The 22,372-nt window shown below is 40.0% G+C and overlaps 1 protein-coding gene across 8 annotated transcripts in view; it reads left to right on the top strand.

Annotated features, from left to right (window-relative positions):
• The window catches only part of ZNF711 (zinc finger protein 711), a 75,447-nt gene that overhangs the window by 25,445 nt on the left and 27,630 nt on the right, over positions 1-22,372 (top strand). For 3 of the 8 annotated variants that reach the window (XM_048863117.2, XM_048863118.2, XM_048863120.2), the window contains 6 exons: positions 4,391-4,549; positions 5,116-5,262; positions 5,945-6,082; positions 8,183-8,230; positions 8,895-9,038; positions 9,664-12,503. In XM_048863117.2, coding sequence (XP_048719074.1) covers positions 4,391-4,549; positions 5,116-5,262; positions 5,945-6,082; positions 8,183-8,230; positions 8,895-9,038; positions 9,664-10,841 — 1,814 coding nt within the window. In that variant the 3' untranslated portion in view covers positions 10,842-12,503. Of the gene's footprint in view, positions 1-2,998; positions 3,147-4,390; positions 4,550-5,115; positions 5,263-5,944; positions 6,083-8,182; positions 8,231-8,894; positions 9,039-9,663; positions 12,504-12,597; positions 12,628-13,787; positions 13,928-22,372 lie in introns of those variants that run through there. The other 5 variants (XM_075132428.1, XM_075132429.1, XM_048863123.2 and 2 more) reach the window with 4 other exon arrangements.

Below are 22,372 nucleotides of genomic sequence, written 5' to 3'. Positions count from 1 at the left end.
CTGGCCAATGGGGGCTGTGGGAAGTAGCGGCCAGCACATCGCTCGGTCCGCGCCGCTTTCCACAGCCCCATTGGCCTGGAGCGGCGAACTGCAGCCTATGGGAGCTGCGATCGGCCGAACCTGTGGACACGGCAGATAAACAAACTGGCCTGGCCCCGCCAGGGGGCTTACCCTGGCAGGCCACAGGCCATAGGTTGCCGATCCCTGCATTAGCGTCACCACAAAAAAAAAAAAAGGGAAATTTAGAAGTTAAGATAGAAAGTTTGTTTTAAATATAACTACCTTTTAGATTATTTAAAACAAACAAAATGAGATTTTAATCTGTATACTGTACACACCAGATAACCAGGGTAAATGGGACAATTGTCACACTTGTAACTTAAAACATACTTTTTGTTTTTTGTTTTTCAGGTTTGCGATATTCAGACCCACAGGGGATTGCCAGCTTCTGGTCTATGTGTTGGCCCTGTAAGCACTATGCGGGGGACCTCATACCCACCAAAGAACAACACTGGAGCTGGCCTTTAGGGGTAAGGTAATGTTCCACCACCACCTCCTTTTTAGTATATTACAATACAGTGTTGCATAGTTTGCTAAAATATTTTAATATATATTTCCTATATTGTACCATATGGTATATAAAATAAACATATTAAACTTTAGAAAACTTTGCAAAATTGTAAAATCATGGGACTTCTTTGGTGGGTGTGATATCACCAGCATAGTGCATGTTGAGATATCACATGAATTGGGAGCTGGCAATCCACAGTGAATCTGGACATCACACACCTGAAAACAACTAAAAAAGGTAAGATTTAAGTTATAAGTGTGCTGAATGCTCCTCTTCTTGTGCTTATTTGGGAGGATACAGCATATATTTCTAAAGCAATCTGGTTGTTGTTTTTTATAAATGAGGAAACAGCATTATCTTATGTTTATAGTGGAGAACTCAGAGCCAGGAGACTGGTGTTCTGTTCACCATTATTTTACTGACTTACTGTGTGATGTAGAAACTTTTATTCCTGTTTTAAAACAAATACTTTACAAAAATGTGAATTTAGTATTCCTAAAGGCACTAGATTTTAACAACCTGTGTAACTGGAGTCCTCTTAAGAAGTCCATACAGTATGTATTGTGTATGGGTGTTGTTCAAGCAAGCAACTGGACACTGCCTATCGTCAAAGAGGAAATCTCTGGGAATTAGAAATTACTTCAGTTCTCAGTCTCTCTGCTAACACTGTGGACAAAAACTAATTAGTGCTAACTATGATGATTTTATTTCTAATACGACTGTCTCTGAAAAGTGGACTGAGATCACCAAACTTATTTCATATAGACTAGCAAAGTAAGTGGTAGAACTTATAGTTAACTTTTTAATTGCTACTGAGGGTGAGCTAGATATGTTTCATCATTCTAGAAGTGAAAACAACTATATTCCATTACCATTCCCTCAAACCATCCAGATTTCCTAAATATATCTATTACGTTGCAGATTTATTTCAGGAGTTGACTCCAAATTTTGTTATATTCAGTTTAAACATTTTGAGTATATTTCAGCTCCACTTATTAAAAGAGGAGCAGCTTAATTTTCAGAGAGTCTAGGTATATATAGTTTAGGACAAACTTGGTGATTTCGGTTTCAGTTGTATGTGCTTAGCCTCTCTCAGAATCAGGCTGAGGATGTTTGTTGGTTTAGAAATACTTCTAATATTTTAGTTATTGCAATAATGTTGCCTGCCAGAGCGGGGATTTAGAATTTTTAACAGATGTGGTTAAAAGTAAGTTGTATGTTAAGCAATAAGATACAATATACATCAATATACACTATATGAAGAAAAGTAATGTAATTGATTATTCCACTGTTCCTGATAGGAGAAGGCTTCCACTTTTGAACAATCTTTAAAGTATTAACATGTTTATTTGTTGTATTTAAATTGATTGTGTGTAAAATCTGTAAATTAAAAAACAGAAAAGTGGATGATGATTAAAGTCATCATCTTAAAATCACTTTACCTCAGTTTTATACCTATTATAGTTACAAGTAACCCATTAAATTAGTGTAAATTTTTTATACTTTTTATTTTATACATTTAACAGCACTTTGTGTAGTCAGTTTCATTCTTCTCCTGTATAGTCAGTTTCCAATACCGCAAAGATTTAGGAATGGAACTACTCACTTTGGTAGAACAAAGCATGTGCATAAATCTTTGCAAGATTGAGGACTTAATTGGAAAGACATCAAAAATGGAACAGAAAATCCTGTAACTTTTAAAGGATTTTTTAAATAAAAAGGATCAGGTCATTAAAGATGCTTTAGCAGAAAATTAGTCCGTTCCAAGATATTATAAAATAGTCAGATTCAAAATATTTAGGTTGATAGCACCCTTTAATAGACAAAACCTTGGTTGTCTTAGCTCTCCCTTCCTTTCCTTTAAAAGGCACATGGATAGTTGGATTTAGTCTTATCTGTGGAAACACCATTCTGATAACATGAGCATGCTCTAATAGTGCATGCTATAGCTGCTTCATATATAAAATTTGTATTAACAGCCTGATACTGGTAAACTTATTAATCAAAGGTATTTGTAGATTCCTTTCTAGTTTTGCTATTTTTGGTGTTTGTTTTCTTATGTTGGACATCATGCAGTCCTCTTAGGTGGGAGGTGGTGGATGTTATACAATACAGTTATTCAGGACATGTTTAAGAAATAAGGGCTTGATCCTTGATCCTGCTCCCACTGATTTCAATAAAACAAGATCAGCCATAAATTCTTTAAATTAAAAGGAAAAAGGTTTAAGCTCATCCAGAAGAGGAGAAATTTACAATTGCTTTCAGTGATCCAAGTTTGTCTTTTACAAACTCCCTCCCCATTTACAACCCAATCTTTTTTTTAAAAAGCTTGAAATATGCAAAAGATTATGTAGTCTCCTATTCTTTCACATTTTTTTAATCTTTATTAAATTACAGAAATTTAATTTTGTAATACTTTACATTAGTATTTGTTGATTTTTTAATGTTAATCAATTAGCTGCTTTATGTCTATTTAGTTCTGTTTTCAGTAGCTCCAGTATTGTTCTGACTCATTCAAAGACTTCTGAGATTCACAAGTTTCATCAGTGACACCAAAAAAACCTGCTGCAGTTGAGTAGGTATCATTAAAATGACTTTCAGAGTAGATTATGCCAAGTCATAAAGAAATAACCCATCTCTTTTTAAAGAAATTCTCACGGTTTTTGTATGTCTAATATAATATACATATTTTTGAATCTGGAAAATGATCCAGTATGGGTTACAGCTTATTTCAAAGTGTGGAATTCATTCCTCATTTGAGGGCTTCAGTGGATATTCAGTGTTGCATTAACCTTATGCTGCCCATGTGCAAAGGGAGTAGGTAGTGTTCTGTCAGTACATGATTAACAAAGGGCACACAACAGCAAGCATTTTCTGATCAGGCTTTTTCAGTGTCCTTTGCTATGAAATCAGCCCTATATATGTTAACATTTACTTTATCAAAACTCTGCTCTTCCACTTAATAGTAGTTTGAATGTAAGAATTTGATTGTATTGATAAAAGTAAGTAGATTGAGTAGTAGGTGACTTAATCCTTCAGTTATAGACATGAAGGATGGCAGGTAGCTCAACTTCAAATAGTTGGACATTAATCCAAATATTACTATCTCAACTTTTAACTAGCAAGAGACAAAATCTCAAAAATATACTTGCAAGGATAATAACTGACCCCAAAACCTCACAGCCAGACTAAAACACATTTGATAAGAATAACAGCTGTTAGTTACTAGTAATAGATATTGTCGACAGTAGAGCATTTTGAAAATCTCAGAAGAATTAAAATAGCAGGTTCTGGGTTTGTTTTTTAATTATATTAGATATGTCTTATGTTTTTACTTTTTGATCCATCTATACCTTCTAGGCTTAATAGTTTACAATAGAATAAATATCAGGTACTTTTTAATTACTTAATGAGGGTGCTTCCTGTGTGATTCATTTTACAACCATGTTTGTCCTTCATTTACTAAGTTTTGATAATGAAATTGAGTACTGTACTTTACTAAAATAGACTAAGATATAAAAGGAAAAGGAACTCTGTATAACTGCTTTTATAATAGTAAAAAGAAAAGGAGTAGTTGTGGCACCTTAGAGACTAACAAATTTATTTGAGCAAAAGCTTTGTTAGTCTCTAAGGTGCCACAAGTACTCCTTTTCTTTTTGCAGATACAGACTAACACGGCTGCTACTCTGAAACCTGTTATAATAGTAGTTCCATTGGATCTTACATATTGAATATGTGAGGAAAACTTGCTAGAGATCACTTCTTGAGTCCTAACAAAATTTGTGCGTGAACCTCACTGTCCTTTTTTTATTTTTACAGTGGATGATGTTGGAGAAAAATTAGACCATATTGGAAGCACACCTTTAAAAATCAGCACTGAGGTTTCACACGATGATGTTTCTAAAGATGATGGATTTGGTTCAGAAGTTATAAAAGTGTATATATTTAAAGCTGAAGCTGAGGATGATGTGGAAATAGGTATGGTCTTACGTTCTGTTTATTGATTCAGTAGTTTGAAAATGCTAGTTTTGTGTTCTTTAATAAAATCCACTGTTTTGCAGTATGTGAAATAACATCTTCGTAGTGGTCTGCTGGTTATGTCAACCCAATTTAACTTCCTTTCTCAAGGAAGAATCTCAAGTCTGGTTTTTGCCAGCACAATATTCAAAACACAGCATAAAATAGAAGCTTTGGGGTGACACATAATATTTCTGTTCATATTTAACACACTACTAGCATGCAAAAACTGACACGGTTTATGGCTATGATACCCCCCCCGAATAGTACTATCCAACCATTCAGCCCTGATTTTTGTCAATATACTGGTGAGAAAGGAGGGTTTTGTCTAATGTGCCACTAATGAGTAACAAATATGAAATTTATAATGGCAAGAAAACATTTATTTCAAAGCATTTAATCGGGGTTTTACTAAATGGCTGTCTAAAACAGAAAAAAATACTGATAAAACATTTTTCTAATTTAATTCTCATGAGATGATATTCTAGATTATCTTGTTTACATTGACTGTGTTTTTCTTTTTCAAGGAGGAACAGAAATTGTCACAGAGAGTGACTTCCACAATGGACATTCTGTAGCTGGAGTCATTGAGCAGGGAGCTGTAGGCAGAATGCAGCGAGAAAAGATGGTTTACATGGCTGTTAAGGACTCTTCTCAGGAAGATGAAGATATTAGTAAGAATTCTTTTTTAAAAAAAAAGTACATTTAAAAAATAATACCAGAAATGAAAACTGTATGCATAATATTGGTCACTTTCTAAAAGGAACTTTTTCATGTTTGTGAATAATTGCTCCCAGATTTAAAGTAGTGGAAATCATACCTTGCCTTGCCCACAAATAAGAGTAGCCTATAGTTATTATAAAATACATATTGTGCCTATCCTATACAAGCAGTAGATTATTTGTATTGAATTTAATGTGATCGTTGATTAAGTCAATAAGTAATTGATTTTTGCAACTTGCTAATTTTTCAGTTTGCCTAACAAACTACCATGCTAAAATCTTGTTTAGCTCATTTAAACAACTTTGTTATTGAGAGTGTCAAGACCCTTTTAGATCACTTTTTACATTTTATTAAGTAGAACAGTACTTATTCTGGCAAAGTGGCAAAGAACCATCAACAGTTACACACTTACAAGCTTCTTTTGGTTGATAGTTATTTTTTCTGTCTCAGGTCTAGCAATATATGTGGATAAAACAATATAACCCTGTACAAGTATTTTGGGGAAGGAAGAGAATTGTGCAGTGGGTACCCCTACTAAGCAGAATAATAATATGAAAATAAGCAAAGGAAAATTTAGGCTGAACATACAGTAAAATTAATTCCAGAATCACAACTTCTCCTCCTTAAATGTAGGTTGTGCTGAAATAGCAGATGAAGTTTATATGGAGGTCATTGTAGGTGAAGAGGAAGCAACATCACTTCCCGACACACAACTTGAAGACTCTGGTGTGAATAAAACTTTTGTTCCTGTTGCTTGGGCTGCTGCTTATGGTAGGATCCTAGATTCTTCTTTTCGTGGGAATGCCTCCTCTTATTTTTCCCCTAACTTAGCTCCCAAGTCTTGTAGAGCATGACTTTCCTACCTCTTAGCTCTGTCTAAGGAGAATTGTAAAGAGCTGTGTCTGTAGCCAGTCATTAACTTACAAGAGTCAGACATTGAAATATCTAAGTGATATTTCAGCGGCTGTGTATACTTTCTCCAGAATGCCCTCAGACTCTTGCAACTAAGGAATGAAGAAAAATGCTAGTCCCAAACTCTAGCGTTTTGTTCACTAGCCTGCCAGACAGCCCTTAAATTATTTTAATATCTGTTTTTTCTTAATCATAATAAATACCTTGCTTAGTGTTGGGTTTTATATAAGGGAAAGCATTGTAGTTTGTAAGGTTTTGTTAAAATTGTTCCAGGTACTAGTTCAGGGATGTCTAGCATGCAAATTTCCCTTGCATATCTTGAGGTCAGCTACTGAGCATTATAGAATCTTGCGTAAGCTAAAGGAATTTGTTTAAAATACATGAAGCTGGCTGGTGAAAGGTTTACACAAGTTTTATCTGAGAAAAGAGGAATGAGTGTGAGAAAATAAGCTTAGGGTTTGTCATGCAGACATCTTCCTTTCTCAGTCCTAGGCCATGTCTGCACTAGAGAGCTTAAGAGTGGCGCAGCTGTACCAGTGCAGCTGCACCACTGTAAGATCTCTAGTGTAGCCAATTTATGCGAATGGAAGAGAGCTCTCCAGTCAACATAATTAATCCACCCCCAAGAAGTGGCGATAGCTATGTCGGCAGGAGAAGCTCTTCTCCAGACATAGCGCTGTTCGCACTGGCGCTTACGTCTGTGTAACCAGTGTCGTGGAGATGGGGGGGGGGGGGGTTATTCTCGCCGCTGAGCAGCATAAGTTATACTGATATAAGTGGTAGTGTAGACATAGCCTTATACTGCATAATCAGACTCTTCATCCTCTGACGGAAAACAAATTGTGTATTGGTTGTTTTTTTTTAAAAGGTCTTAATAAGTTGATCTTCATCTTTCTCTGTGACGGGGATTGAATAGTATGAACATTTTACTAGGAAGTTTTAATGGTTCAAATTCTGTATATTCTATTAATATCGTATATATTTACTATGCTGTAGGGTTTTAACTTGTAAATACATCATATTTAAGGGAATATCCTCTCAGATCATCTCTGACTCATGAAAGAGAGAGTCAGTTGTTTAAGGATGGAGTTCTAACTGGAGTTGGCTGCAAAATGGAAATCCCTGTGAAAAATGCAATTTTGAATTTTTTTCCATCCTGAATCAGGATGAAAAGTTAAAAATGATTTAAAAAAAAATGTTGTGGGCAGGGATGAAAAATTCAAAATTTTTCTGCTTGCAAGCAACTCGCTTGGAAGACTCTTGTTAATTTAACTTTCTCCCTGCAGGCTGAAAATGAAATTGATGAGTGTTCCAGGCAAGCAGCCAGAAGAGCCATCTCTTTGATTTTCCTCATGGAAAATCGATTTTTTTGTGGAAAAATTTTAATGTTGTGAAAAGGGCATTTTCATCAGAAAATTAATCTGACAGAAAAGTCCTGGCCAGATATACTTCTAACCCCATTAGCTGTTCGACAAAAATGTGTTTGAACCACAGAGTCCAAAAGCATAGAAAAAACTTTTTCAGTCCAGAATAAGAAAATGAGAATACTACTAAGATGTAGCCCATTTCATCCCATAGAGCTTCAGCATTCTTCGTGCAAGTGCTGAATGACCATTGTATCGAGACATAGAAAAGTAGTCCAAAACTTGTCATGCACCAAGTTCTTGATAGGAAAGCAAGATATTTGGACTTGCTCTCATGCAAAAGAGAATCGTGGAACTTGGTTATTTCGTACTAGGTGTTGTTTACAGAACCTAAGAATGAAAGCAAATTTGTAGAGGTATATGTACAGTATGGTCATTGTCTGGTTTGGCATCTCTGTAGAGAGCGGTCAGGATGGGGAGGACTCTGCAGTAAATAAAATTTGCTAGCTAGCTATTCTCTCACACAAGGAGTTTCAAACAATCATTGTCAAATACAATTTCAGTTTATGAATTAGTAAAATACTGTGTTCTATAGGAGATGAAAGACGACTGCCCAGAAGGTATGAAGACTGTCAAGCAGCAGGTGAGAACGTGTAATTATATTTGATACAAGAGCAAGAGATTCATTTGCTTTCATAATTTTTTGAAAAAACACAGTTGTATATCAGATTTTCCATTAAGAAATTCATGACTCTCCCTTATTTCATGGAATATTGACAAATTCCTAATCCACAGCTTTCCTGATCAGTGAATGCTACCAAACTATTCAGAATGCATATGTGTAAGGGTTCCATACACTTGGAACTCATTTCTTCAAGGAATTTCAATTACATAAACATTGTAGAAATAAGAACAATCCTATATACAACAGAAGCCCTCAGAAATGTACATCAGTATCTTTTAGTACAGTTTTGGGTAACCAGGGAAGGGAAAATGAGCCCACTGGGAAATAAAGGACTGCTAGGTTGAAGGAAAGAACAGGAATAATCGGCTGAATGTTAAGGGTTTGGGAGTGGAGGAAACAGAGTTCAGAATGAGTCCAAATTGAATTAAATTCTTATATAATGCCTTATCAATAACTATGGTAAATATTGACCCTTTGAAAAAAAACTTGCCCATTCCTTTCTGCAGTGAACATTTATTTTTTAAGGTAATGTAAAGTGACTTGCTCCCATGTGATTCCAGTCATCTAGTCCCAAAGAAAAAACTTGCTTATAGTTTTTATGGTGTCTGATCTTTGTATTCAGGAAATAACTTGGATACACGATTAGAAAACAAAAATGGTAATGCAGCACAGTACCTGCAAATCTGTGATAGCATTAACACAAATAGAGCGCTTAAACAAAAAGCCAAGAAGAGGAGGAGGGGAGAAACCAGGCAGTGGCAAACAGGTAGAATATTTTTCATTGTTTATTGTATTGGTTTAATATGGAAAGATCCTTTTTCCTGCAACTAGTTAAAAGAAAACCAACAAAAAAAACCCCTACCACCACTGAAATTGTGTAGTGCAACTGTTCTAAAACTGTTGTCCCTGGAGAATTTGCTGATGGTCCACAGATTGCTGGCTGGTACATCATGTTGACTCTCTTAATTTCCAGCTGGCAAATTGCATTAAAAGACATTTAAAATACATTTTTTTCTAATACTTATCCACATAAACAATTCCTGTAGTTGTCATGGGGATATTACGTGATCATGAATGGGAGGCGAGATATACACAACTGGGAATGGGAGAAAGGTTGATTAACAAGGCAATCTCTCCATTAATTTGTGGTCCATTCAGTAAACGAGTGTCACCAGTGCCCATGCATTGGGGTAGCAATGGGGTTTTATGCCTTGCTTCAGTCAACTCTTTTAACAGTATTTAAAATTTTAGATGTCTGGGATTTGGTTGTTTCAAGCTACTAAACTATTTGCTCTATGTGTGAAGTTCAAGTAAATGTTCTTGAGCAGTTCTTTTTAATTCAGCACTTTTAACAGTTTTCTTCATAACATCTTCTGTTTGTTTGAAAACAGCTGTTATAATAGGTCCTGACGGACAGCCCTTAACTGTTTACCCTTGTCACATATGTGGGAAAAAATTTAAATCCAGAGGATTCCTGAAAAGGCATATGAAGAACCACCCAGATCATATGATTAAGAAGAAATACCAGTGTACGGATTGTGACTTTACAACTAACAAAAAAGTAAGTTTCCACAACCATCTGGAAAGCCATAAACTTATAAATAAAGTTGACAAAACCCATGAGTTTACAGAATATACAAGGAGATACAGAGAGGCAAGCCCATTGAGTTCTAATAAACTGATATTGAGGGACAAGGAGCCTAAACTACACAAGTGCAAATACTGTGACTATGAGACTGCAGAACAGGGACTGCTGAATAGACATCTGCTTGCAGTTCACAGCAAGAACTTTCCTCATGTTTGTGTTGAGTGTGGGAAAGGATTCCGTCATCCATCTGAGCTTAAAAAGCATATGAGGACCCACACAGGAGAAAAGCCATACCAGTGTCAGCACTGTGTCTTCAGATGTGCTGATCAGTCCAATCTAAAAACACACATAAAATCCAAACATGGGACTGATTTACCATTTAAATGTGAGCATTGTCCCCAGGCATTCACAGATGAAAAAGAACTTCAGCAGCACACAGAGTTATTTCAAGGACATAAGACTCATCAGTGTCCACATTGTGACCATAAGAGCACCAACTCAAGCGACCTGAAACGACACATTATTTCGGTTCACACGAAGGACTTTCCCCACAAATGTGAGGTATGTGAAAAAGGCTTCCATCGTCCATCTGAGCTCAAAAAGCATAGTGAAACCCACAAAGGTAAAAAGATACATCAGTGTAGGCACTGTGACTTTAAAACTTCAGATCCTTTTGTACTTAGTGGACATATCCTCTCAGTTCACACCAAGGACCTGCCTTTTAAATGTAAAAGGTGCAAGAGAGGATTTAGGCAGCAAAACGAACTTAAGAAGCACATGAAGACCCACAGTGGAAGAAAAGTGTATCAATGCCAGTATTGTGAATATAGCACTACGGATGCATCAGGCTTTAAGCGACATGTAATATCAATACACACAAAAGACTATCCACACAGGTGTGAATACTGCAAAAAGGGATTCCGTAGACCATCAGAAAAAAATCAACATATAATGAGGCATCACAAAGAGGCCATAATGTAATATATGATGTTGAGAAGGAAGCAATTTAGAAACTGTGATATGCTAATTGGGGAAAAAAATCTCATGAACTGTTTCTCCTGGTTTCAAAGCTTGATATTAAATCATAACTTTACATTCTTTGTATTAAAAGTCTTAAAAGTATTAAGGTTGACAGGGATCTCATAGTCCTATGATTGTGGCTTATCAGAACCTAAAGAGCACTATAGAATGCAGAAAGATGGATGAATGTCTGAAAGGTTGCAGAAGGATTTCTGAATGTCTTCTATTTAATAGTATTATACATTGTTAAGCTATAGAAGAGAAAACGAAGATGATTGTGTTATCCATTTCATCAGTAACAGCATTTGTCTCCAATATGAAAACTGTTCAGTTGTGGTGGGATTATTTACAAACTTTTTGTCAAAGCAACCAATTCTAACTTCTTATGCAGTTTTGAAAAGAATATAAGTCAATCACTTGGTCATTATGTTTTTAAATTGTGCCTGGAAAGTGTATTCCAGAATTAGTCAAATTTTGGGGTTTCTCCCCCCTTTTTTTTAAAAAAAAAAAAAATTTCATTGGGAAACCTTTTTGTTTCCTTTATTAGTCTAGGTTCAGTGAGTAATTTTTTAAAACTATTTTCAGAGCTGCTAACCTCTTTTATGGCAGGATATGATGTTAAAAATATTGCATTATGTTATGAGCTCAAAGGTGGTGTTCCGGTGCTAGGGTTAAAAATATGTATGTATATAATTTCCCTTTTTTATCTGAAACTGCAGTTGAATGTTGTTCAGTATGGCACATGACAAATACCTTTGAATCTGTCATTTTTTTAAAAGGAAAAAATGAATGCAGCTGATAGTGTTGTCTCAACACTTTTTTTTTTCTTGCTACTTTAAGATCTTCTCTAAAAGGAGTATTAAAAAAGATTCAAAGAACACAATAGTTTTCTTGAATTAAAATACAAAATACTTAGAGGTTCTTTAGGGCAGTGTTTATAACAGGTATGGCTATTATAGTCCTACCTGCTAATATAAAATTTTCAGTATAGACATAAAATTGCACCTTTTAATCAATTCTTTAAAAATCTCTACCATACTATAAACATGCATTTTTCAATCTGTAAGAAAGTATATATGCAGTATTTAACCAGAAAAATATGCTGCCACTCGAGTTTGGAGGTGGATCTTCAGTTTACAGTGTATACATTTAAAATATGCATCCCTTTAAACAATGCTTTGTGTTAGCATGCTGCAAATCAAATGGCGCTTAATATAACAAGCTGGTCTAGGGCTATTTAATGAAAAACCTGTTCAAAAATGTTATGCATATAATGTGTACTTTTTTACTTTTAGTTGCTTCATGTTTGCACAGAGCTGTTCACATGATAAATTGTAACTTTACTTCATGCTATATTGTGGCTTTGTGTTTCAGATAATGTTCATATTTTGTTTTTGCACCAGATGAGAATCAGTTCCTTGAGAATAAATTTTTTTTATATTTCTAAACTTCAGAAAGCTAAATTGGGAAATCTCTTAGAAAAATAAGTGTTTTATGTGGCTGTAAAAAATGATGTACACGCTGTAAAATAAGATTGTCACTGTTACGTGGGATTATTATTTCTAAATGTGTTACTCATCGTAATGAGCATACAATAAAATGCATCTCTTGCACTCCAAGGTTCTTTGGAGTCTTTGTTTCTCATTTATGCTGATTCTGGGAATGTTCTCCTTCACTGAAAGTGTGCCTAATATTTTAATTTCATCGTTCTTTTCAGCTTTGTATGAGTTTAATCATCTGGACTGCGGTAAGCCAATTAACTGACAAGTGTCTTTCAAACAGGCTACCACTTTTTTATTGTTCAGTTTAATTATTTTCATTGTGTAGTGTTAGCGCTAAAGCTGGGTGAAATTTTTTTGGCTAAAACTTTTTCGCCAAAAAATGCAGGTTCAGATCAGCCAAAACATTTCACTCCTTTGTGTTGACTGTGAGAAATTGTTTTGGTTGAAACTCCTCCCATAAGGCCTCCAAAATATTTCTTAAAAAATAAAAATGTTTTGTTTTGACATTTAATTAATCAAACCATTTTCATTTTTGCTATTCAAAATTTCTTTTTGTTTATAAGTATTCAATTTTATTTTTCTTTAAAAACTCAGAAATTAAGTGTTTCATTTCATTTTGGGTCAAGCAAAACATTTTGTTCAGCCCCCAAACAGTTTTTTTTTTTCCCAACTTTTATTGGTTCACCAACAATTGAAGGGGGGAGGGCGGGAATTTCTTTGGTTGGTCTGAAGTAAATTTGTTTTTTAATTTTTTTGGATCAGCTAGTAAACCAACAGATCAGTTATTTGTGCAGCTCTAATTAGCAGTGAGACTTTGCAATAAATTTAATTCAACATATTTACTAAAACTGTCAACAAATATGGAAAGTAATTGATGTTCCTTTGAGTTTCCTTGTTTGGATTCTGCAAAAACATAATTTTCCACACATTTTGGAAAAACCACAAGTAGATTTTAATTTTTCATAAGAATAAGAACAGTTCACAATTTAAAACACTAAACCCTTTTTTTCTTATTTGAGTTTCCTCCCTCTAACTTCATGTTTTTTCAGTGGAATTATGTAAACTATAATCAAATATACAAAAATATATAATTGAATCAGAGTTTCCTGTGTGGAGATGTTTCAGAACAAAACAAAAGCCTTCAAGTAGTGGTATCCTGTAAATATTTTAAAGGGATTCCCACCAAAATGTTCCTCTTTGGCTTGTTACAAATTCAGTGTACCCTGTGGGCATGCACTCACAGATATAAAAGATGGGAACCTGGGGAATCTATTTTCTTTTTCTTTCCCATTTAAACCAAATACCTTCTTGTAACCATTCACAAACTAATCTAAGTTAAAATCTAGTTAATTGAGAATGTTTATATTTTTTGTTCCTAAAAATTATACTGACTATATTGACACAGCATGGGTTTCCCTTGTACCGGGATTGAAGATCGACACCCACTAGACTGAAGATCAGAGCAATCTTGCCACTGTCCTGGTCTGACCTTCTCTTCTACCAGCAGATATCAGCGCTATCTCATCTAAAAGATGGACTACTCAGGTAACTTGGAGTGTCATTGAATTTATACAATATAAAACTTTACAAAGAGATTCAGTCCCATACAGGAACAATTTTTTGTAGCTAAAAATGCCACAAAATTAGTCTGGCATCCAAACAGGGCATTAGGGCTAGAAATAGCACTTATCCCCATAGAAAGAAATACTTCCACCCTCCCAGTGGAAGCCAGCACTTACATCTTGCAAATAACCCTGGAAGGGCGTAAAATTCTGGATTTTAGCATTGTGACTTTTCATATACAGAAAAGGTATTTGAAGTCATTTTTAGAAGTTTTTGTGTCTCCTTCTAATCCTGTACAGTAGCACTGTTGGTAGCTAAAACATTTGGTTTTACAAACAGTGTCCTTTGGTGTACACCTGTGCCCATACTCTCAGTGCAGCGCATGAGGAGAGCAGAAGGGGTGGGGCAGACCAGTCACCTCTCCTGTTCCTCCTTACTGGTGCATGGCCTACATTGGAACCAAATCTATAAATATTTAACTTTTATCTTTAATGTAGCTAATATAAATAATTTTAATAATATAAGTCATGTTTAATTAGATTTCCCACCCCAGAGAACCCTTCTGGCTCCCTTTATGGGAATTAGATTGTGCCCAGAACACTGGGCTTTTAAAATTGTCTCTTCATTCCCCGCTCGTTCTTGGTCAGCGACAGCCACCAGCACTGCTTTTTCTGCCTTAGGAAAGTGCATATGTTGAGCAGGTGAAATATTTGTCATTCCTTCCCTAGCCATGCCCAGCCTGTGCAGGACTTCTGGCTTAAAAACCATCTCATGGAAAAGGCTGTGAGACGCCAGGCAGACCCAGCCTGGGGGACCCTCTCCCTGCCCTGGTACGTTGGCCAGAGTCAGTGAGGTGCACTCCTACCACATGGCTGATTTAGGAGCAAGGGAAATCAAATCTCCAGAGTTCATCAGGAGAGCAAGAAATGTTCTCAGAAACACAAGAGCAGATCCCCCTGTAAGTCCACTCCAAAGAGGACAGATTCCACCATGTCCAGGTAGTACAAGCCTCCATGCGCAGCTCCTAAAGATTTAGAATGTCCTAAGTCACAGAACCATGATAAAAAGAGGGCTTTATCGGAACCAGACTCTGCACCATCAGTAACAATGGCAGCAATACCACCTAGGTTGAAAGACCAAGAACTGCTGGGCTATGGGATAAGTCCATCTCCCATCCTGTCTATTAGCTGCAGCTTTGGTCCGACAGAACTGTTGACACTGCTGATTGAAGTGGATCTGGCCTTTTTGTCATTGAGGAAATGAATCATCATTGCCTCCTCCAACAGAGATGTCCACACAGGCAATCAAGAGCTTTCTGGAACCAACCTCTACCCAGTCACCACTCCTTGGGATTGGTGATACCCCATGCCTTGGGGCTTCCATGATTCACCTTTGATCCATCCTACTGGGACCAGTGGGCCCCATACATGATACCCATGGTTGGTGGGATCTAATAAGGAATCATTCCACTCCTCCCTTCCAAGAGAGCAGCCAGACCTTATAGAAGACTACAAGCTAGATCCACTGGTTCCACCCGTACTGGCAAGGCTATCCTTATTTCCCAATGAAGCAGTTACCCCAGCTTTGCCATCCCCTCCAGATTATTACAAGCAATTTCAAAAGCTGCTATGCTGGGTGGTGAAGAAGCTCCTAATCTCCCTTATCAAGGTCCAGGATACACAACGCAAGCTCCTAAACATCTTGCAACTCAAAGGGTTCAGCCCGATAGCACTCCCAATGAATGATGCCACACCAGAACCAGTAAGAGCCATATGCCATAGACCGGGAACATGCGCCCCTACCCCAGAGGGCTGAGGAGTGTTACTTTGTCCCAGTTAAGGGAGTGGAGTTTCTATTTACCACACCACATTCCCTGGTTATTAAGGCTGCCACAGAAAGATCTAGGTAGCAATATCCAAGAGCCAACCCCCCCAAGGAAGCCAAGCATCTGGATCTGCTGGTGAGGGAAGGTATTAACATCTAGTAGCCTCCAGTTCAAAATATATAATGATCAAGTGATTTTGTCGAAGTATGATTTTCTGAATTATTCAAAGTTCTTAGATTTAAGGGCGAATTATTTCAGCAAGACGGGTTCTATTTCAGGCCCTTATTGATGAAAGCAAGTTTGGGGCCAGAACTGCATGACAATTTACTGCTGATGCAATGGACGCTGTATCAAGGGCAACACTGACATGGTTACACTTAAGGTTTCTCGGGGAGGTGCAGAATGCAATGGAGGACTTGCCATTTAAAAAGACCAACCTTTTCAACTAGAAGACTTCTGAGTCTTTGCATTCACTAAAGGACTCCAGGGCAGCCCTCGCTCCCTGGGGAAATAAACACCAGCTCCAAAGAGGAAATACCACAACATCCCTACAAACCCAGGCCTATACCTCAACTATTTTACCATCAGCAATCCTATGAACTGTCTCATAAAGGACAGAAGGTACAAAAGCCATAATACCCTGCACCTTACACGTTAACCACATGAACCTGGATTCACCCCCTGCCAAAGATACTTTTGATGGGATGCTCAGGAGTTGCAAAGCATTGTTAATGACATCTCCACCCAATCCTCAAATATCCTTTGTTGGCTGTCTAGCACTCTCTTTCCCACAATTGAAGTGCAATAACAGTGGACAAGTGAGTGCTGGAAATCATCCATTCTAGCTATGCCATCGAGTTTCTTTCCCTTCCCAATCCCTATTCAGGGACCTTTCTCACAAGGAGATCCTCTACCAGGAGGTGTAGAATCTCTCTTGCAATGGGGAATGTTGAGTGGGTGCCTCTTCATCATTAAAGAAAAGGGTTCTATTAAAAATATTTCCATATGGTTATGCTGGCATCAATACCATTCCTGGAAAAGAACACATGGTTCACAGCTCCTAATATGAAAGATGCGTATTCACTTGGGCATTCACCCTGCTCACAGAAGATGCCTCAGGTTTATGGTGGGTCATGACCAGTATCAATACAGGAGGCTTCCATTCGGTCTAGCAACTGCACCTAAGGTCTTCACAAAAGTTTCTAGTAGTAGCAACCCGGTTCAGATGAAGCTTCTTCATTGTCTTTAGATGCCTGGCTTCTCATTGGCAGGACACATGTAGAAGCCCTCATATCAACATTTTAGCTGCTTCAGCTTCTATCATCCCTAGGAGTCTGTGAATTTGGAAAAGTCTATCTTGACCCCAGTGCAGACTATAGAATTTATAAAAGAAACCTTTTGACTCAGTCAAGGCAAGATCTTGTCTCTCAATAGAGAGATTTCAGACCATAATGACCAGCGTGCTAGACCTGGTTATGTGCATTAGTTGGGATTTACCTTTCTGTTTTGGGGCACATGGTGCTGTGTGCTTATGTGACACTGTTCACCAGACTCCACCCCTGTTGCCTGGACGTTTGGCTCCAAAAAGTATATATAGACCAAACCTGGTATGAACACCATAATGACAATCCCTACCAGGGTGAGGACTTCAGTAACTTGGGGGAAAGATCCAGGCCCAGTGTGTGTGGCTGTTCCTTTCTTATCCCACACACCTGACCACATGATAATTATGGGTGCCTCCCTGACAGACTGGGGAACCCACATGGATAGTCACACAGCACAGAGTAGTTGGACTCTTTGAGATACCAGAATGCACATCAATTTTCCAGAACTCCGGGCAATCCAAGATGCTTGCAGAGCTTCTGCTTCATTCGTTCAGTTTCACTGTTTACTCATAATGTGAGATGTTACAACTGTATTCTGCATAAATAAACCAGGAGGAATGAGGTCCATCCCCCTGTGTATAGAAGCAGTCATCTTATGGAACTGGGGTATCAAGAACGATATCACACTATTGTCAATGTACCTTCTAGGAATCCAGAATTTGCTGGCAGACAGGCAGCAGGCATTTCATCATCAATCACAATGAGTTACACAGCTCAGTATTGAACAGCATTTTCACTCAGTGGGAGCCCACCACTTGGCATCCGTTTGCCTCGACAAACAGGAAATGCAACATGTAATGCTTCAGGGGAGCTCAAGGAAAGTACTCCAGAAGCGAAGCTCCCCTACTACATTGGTCAGATTGCTTGAACTATGCCTTCCATCTCATCCCACTATTACCTCGGGTTCTATGGAAGATTCAACAAGACAGCGCACAAGCCATTCTCATTGCTCCTGGGTGACACAGGCAATTCTGGTTTCCAAGGCTCCTACAAATGTCATCCTGTCCACCAATCAGCATTTGGTCCTTCCTGAATCTCTAGACCCAGAAGAATGGCAGGGTCAAGCACCCAAACCCCGAGGCACTTACCTCACGGTTTGAATTTGAAAGGACATCAAGCCTAGAATCTTCCTGCTGTGAAGCCACAGAGAACATTCTTAATAATAGCAGAAAGGACTCCACCAGAAGATGTTACCTAGCCAATTAAAATTTTTTCTTTATCTGGGCCTAGCAAAATCACATATCTTCAGAGACTCTGGATATTCTTGCTCTTTTAGATTACCTTCTTACTCTCAAGGGGACAGGTTTTCCCTTAGCTTGCTATGGGCTCACCTGGTGGCAATCAGTGCATCGTCTGCCATTGATGGCTATTTGATCTTTACTCAACCAGTTTTAAGAGACAGATTCTTGAAAGGCCTGATCAGACCCTGTCAACCAATAAAGGAACCAAACCTGCACTTAGGACCTTTACTTTCAGTACTCACTAAGTCAACCTTTCTAACTGCTAGCTATGTGGTCTGCATCTTACCTGTCAATGAAAGTTGCCTGCCTTGTTACCATCACCTTGGTCAGAAATGTGGGTAAACTCGAAAAAACTTGCAATGATTACACCCAAACTTCACTCCTACGATAGTTTCAGAATTTAACCAGTCAGTTCACTTACCTGTTATGGGTTTTTTCCAAATCCCCATCCCTCTGACAAGGAGAGGAGATGATATTCCCTTGATGAGGATTGGCATTTTATCTGCTAAGAATGAAACCCATCAGAAAGTGCTCTAGACTGTTTGTTGCCAGAGCAGAGTGAGTGTGAGGTCAAGTTACATTTTCTCAGAGGGTCTCTGAGTGGATCTCTAGCTGGATCCTACTCTATCAGTTGGGCACACACTACAAAGGCACAAGGGGCTTCAGTGGCATCACTTCAAGAGGTACTCCTGCTTGATATTTGCAGGGCAGCTACGTGATGTTCTAGCCACGTAGTCATGAGACATTATTCTTTGGTCCAAGTCTTTTCTGCTGACACATCATCTGGGCAGCAGTTCTACAAGCAGCCATACCACCTGCAACCTCACTCCATCGTTCTCTCTGAGTACTGCTTGTCAGTGGAATACACGCAAGGACAAGCACTTGAAGAAGAAAGGAAAGTTACTTACCTTATTGCAGCTGGAGTTCTTCTTTGAGTGCTTGTTCATGTCCATTCCAGTCAGGCACGTGCATGGTAGCCAGAAGATTTTCCCATAGCAGCATCCATCAGTTCGGCCTGGGCGCCTCCTGGAGTCGCGCCTTTATGGCGCTCAATATAGAGCCCCGCCGACCCACCACCCCTCAGTTCCTTCTTACCGCCAATGACGGTTAGCTGGAACTTCCCTGTTGCTCTTGTCTCAGCAAGTGCATTTAGCAGTCTATATACATAATTTTCATTAGCTCTGCGGTGTTAATTAAATAGTTAGTAGCCCTTAGTTTCCTTTGGATTGGGGGGGTTCCCCTACTACGCTCTTTCAACGCCAGGGCATGCCGGGGTCTCCGGGCTTCAAAGTCTGCGGCAAGTGAATGCCGAGAAGCGATCCTCACACTTTTTGTGTTTGACGTGTTAAGGAGAGGCCAAGCCAGGAGCTGCACCTCCCTTCGACTCCAGAGGCATTCGTGGCAGCCCAAGAACTGCTCCATCTCACAGCACGGTTCTCCCCTGCCAGATGGGGCAGGTGGCTGGCACCGGTTGCTCCCTGTGCACCTTCAAGGGGAAAGCCCGCCATGGTGCCCCGCCGATCTCCAACCCCAGCGTGCCACTCCCCAGCACCAGAACAGACCCAGCAGCCGCACTGGTCCCCAAGCCCTTGGCGCGAATGGTCAGCACCTAGAAATACCACTCCCCATGGTCCTCTTTTTCAGACACGTCGGAGTCGGACTCGTATCGGTCTCATAGGAGTAGGAGCAGACAGTCCGCATCAGTGCGGGACCAGCACCCTTACCCGGCACCGTGGCCCATGCAATGGCAACCCCTTGCGCAATTGCCCTTTTGGACTCCCTGGGCTTTTCATCAAACCCAAGGTCAGAACTAAGGGTCGCATTGCAGGGTGATTTTGGTGGCCTCGGCCCTGTTTGTATCCCCTCCAGCACGCTTGGCATCAGCAGGATCAGGAGTAGCCCCATTGCCACCCGGCACCTCCATCCCAACACCTCCGGCACCAGTACAGCCTGCACCAGCCCCAGTTGTTTCGATTCTGACGTCTCCAACACCAGCGATGGCTCTGGCACCAACTGCAATTCTGGCATTGATGATGGCCTCGGCACTGACGAGACTTTCGGCACCAGCGGCAGTGTATGCAGTCCCACCAATGGGCGTGACACCATGCGGGTTGGCACCAGCCCAAGAAATCTAGGTGCCGCGGGACCAGCTGGGTGTAGAAGGAAGGGAGCAGCCACCCCTTACAGGGGTCTTTTCCTCATCCTCATCAGACGAGGCACTGGCGGGCACGGCTATGGCCCCAGCTCTGGAGGACAGCAGGGTACTACAGCAATTGCTGCAGGGGGTTGCCCAGGGCCTGGGCATTCAGGCGGAGGAGATAGTGGAGGACACAGATCCAATGGTAGACATTCTTGCCCCCTCTGGACCTGCACGTATTGCCCTACCTCTTATAAAGACCATCTCTGACACCACAAAAGCTTTGTGGCAGACCGCAGCCACATTGCCCCCTATGGCTAAGTACAATGAAAGGCGCGACTTTGTGCTGTCCAGGGGCTACGAGGATTTGTAGCCCTTCCACCCCCCACTTCCCCGTCCCTCTTCAGGGACCCCTCTCACAAGCAACTCCTTATACAGGAGGTGCACTCCTTTCATTAGGGGCAGTGGAAGAGGTTCCTCAGGAACAGAAGGGCAGGGGTTTCTAGTCTCGGTATTTCCTAATACCGAAAGCCAAGGGCGGGTACTAGACCGGCGAAAGCTCAAGAAATTTGTGAAGAAGCTCAAGCTTCACATGGTCTCTCTGGCCTCCATCATCATTGGATCATTCATTGGATCCAGGAGACTGGTATGCCGCCCTCAACTTGAAGGATGCATACTTTCACATAATAACTCAGTCCCACAGAAAATACCTCAGGTTTGTGGTGAACAACACCCACTATCAGTTCACAGTCCTCCCATTCAGCCTGTCAGCGGCACCTTGAGTATTCACCAACTGCGTGGCAGTCATGGCCACATTCCTCTGTAGGTAACAGGTACAGGTTGACAACTGGCTGATCAAGGGCCGATCCAGGACTCAAGTAGAGATGCGGGTCGCTTCATAAGAGCTTCTTTCGACGAACTGGGCCTGCTACTGAACATGGGGAAGTCAAAGCTGTCCCTGGTTTGGAGGATAGGATTTGCAGGGGCAGTACTGGACTCGACACATGCCAGGACATTCCTTCCAGAAGCGAGATTTCGAGCCCTGGGTGACATTATTTGAGGTCTCAGACAATTCCACAACACGAAACTGCCTGAAACTTCTTGGACACATGGCAGCTTGTACCTATATAGTACAGCATGCCAGACTCAGACTCTTCAGTCATGGCTGGCATCAGCGTATCGGCCAGTCAGGGGCAGTTTGGACAAGATTGTAACCCTGCCTCGCCTGGTACTCGACTCCCTCCTTTGGTGGCTCAACCTGCGGGTAGTATGTGCAGGGGTCCCTTTCATCAGCCATCCCTCTCACTAGTGACAGACGCATCTTAGTTGGGCTGGGGGGCACATTTGGGAGACCGCAGAACACAAGGCTTCTGGTTTCAGGTGGATCTTGCTCTCCACATCAATGTCAAAGAGCTGAGAGCGGTACGTTTGGCATGCCAGACTTTCCGAGCACATCTAGCAGGGAGATGTGTATCAGTCATGATAGACAACACCATGGCGATGTTTTATAGCAACAAACGGGGGTGCATGCTCCTCTCCTGTGCCAGGAAGCCCTCATGCTGTGAGACTTCTGTGTAGAACACTCTATACACCTGCAAGCATCTTAGCTCTCTGGAGTACAGAACAAATTGGCGGACCATCTCAGCAGGTCGTCCCACGGCCACGAGTGGTCCCTTCGACCAGACATCGTGGACTCAATCTTCCATCAGTGGGGTTTTCCCCAGATAGACCTGTTCAGTCCATAACGCAACAGGAAGTGTCAGCAGTTTTGCTCCTTCCTGAATCACAGCCCAGCGGACGCATTCCTCTTCCCATGCGGAGGCCGTCTCCTATACGCAT

Source organism: Caretta caretta, chromosome 9 (assembly GCF_965140235.1).
Source record: "Caretta caretta isolate rCarCar2 chromosome 9, rCarCar1.hap1, whole genome shotgun sequence".
Classification (NCBI taxonomy): Eukaryota; Metazoa; Chordata; order Testudines; family Cheloniidae; genus Caretta; species Caretta caretta.
The sequence above is the reverse complement of the archived record's forward strand: the minus strand, read 5'-3'. Positions and strand labels throughout refer to the sequence as shown.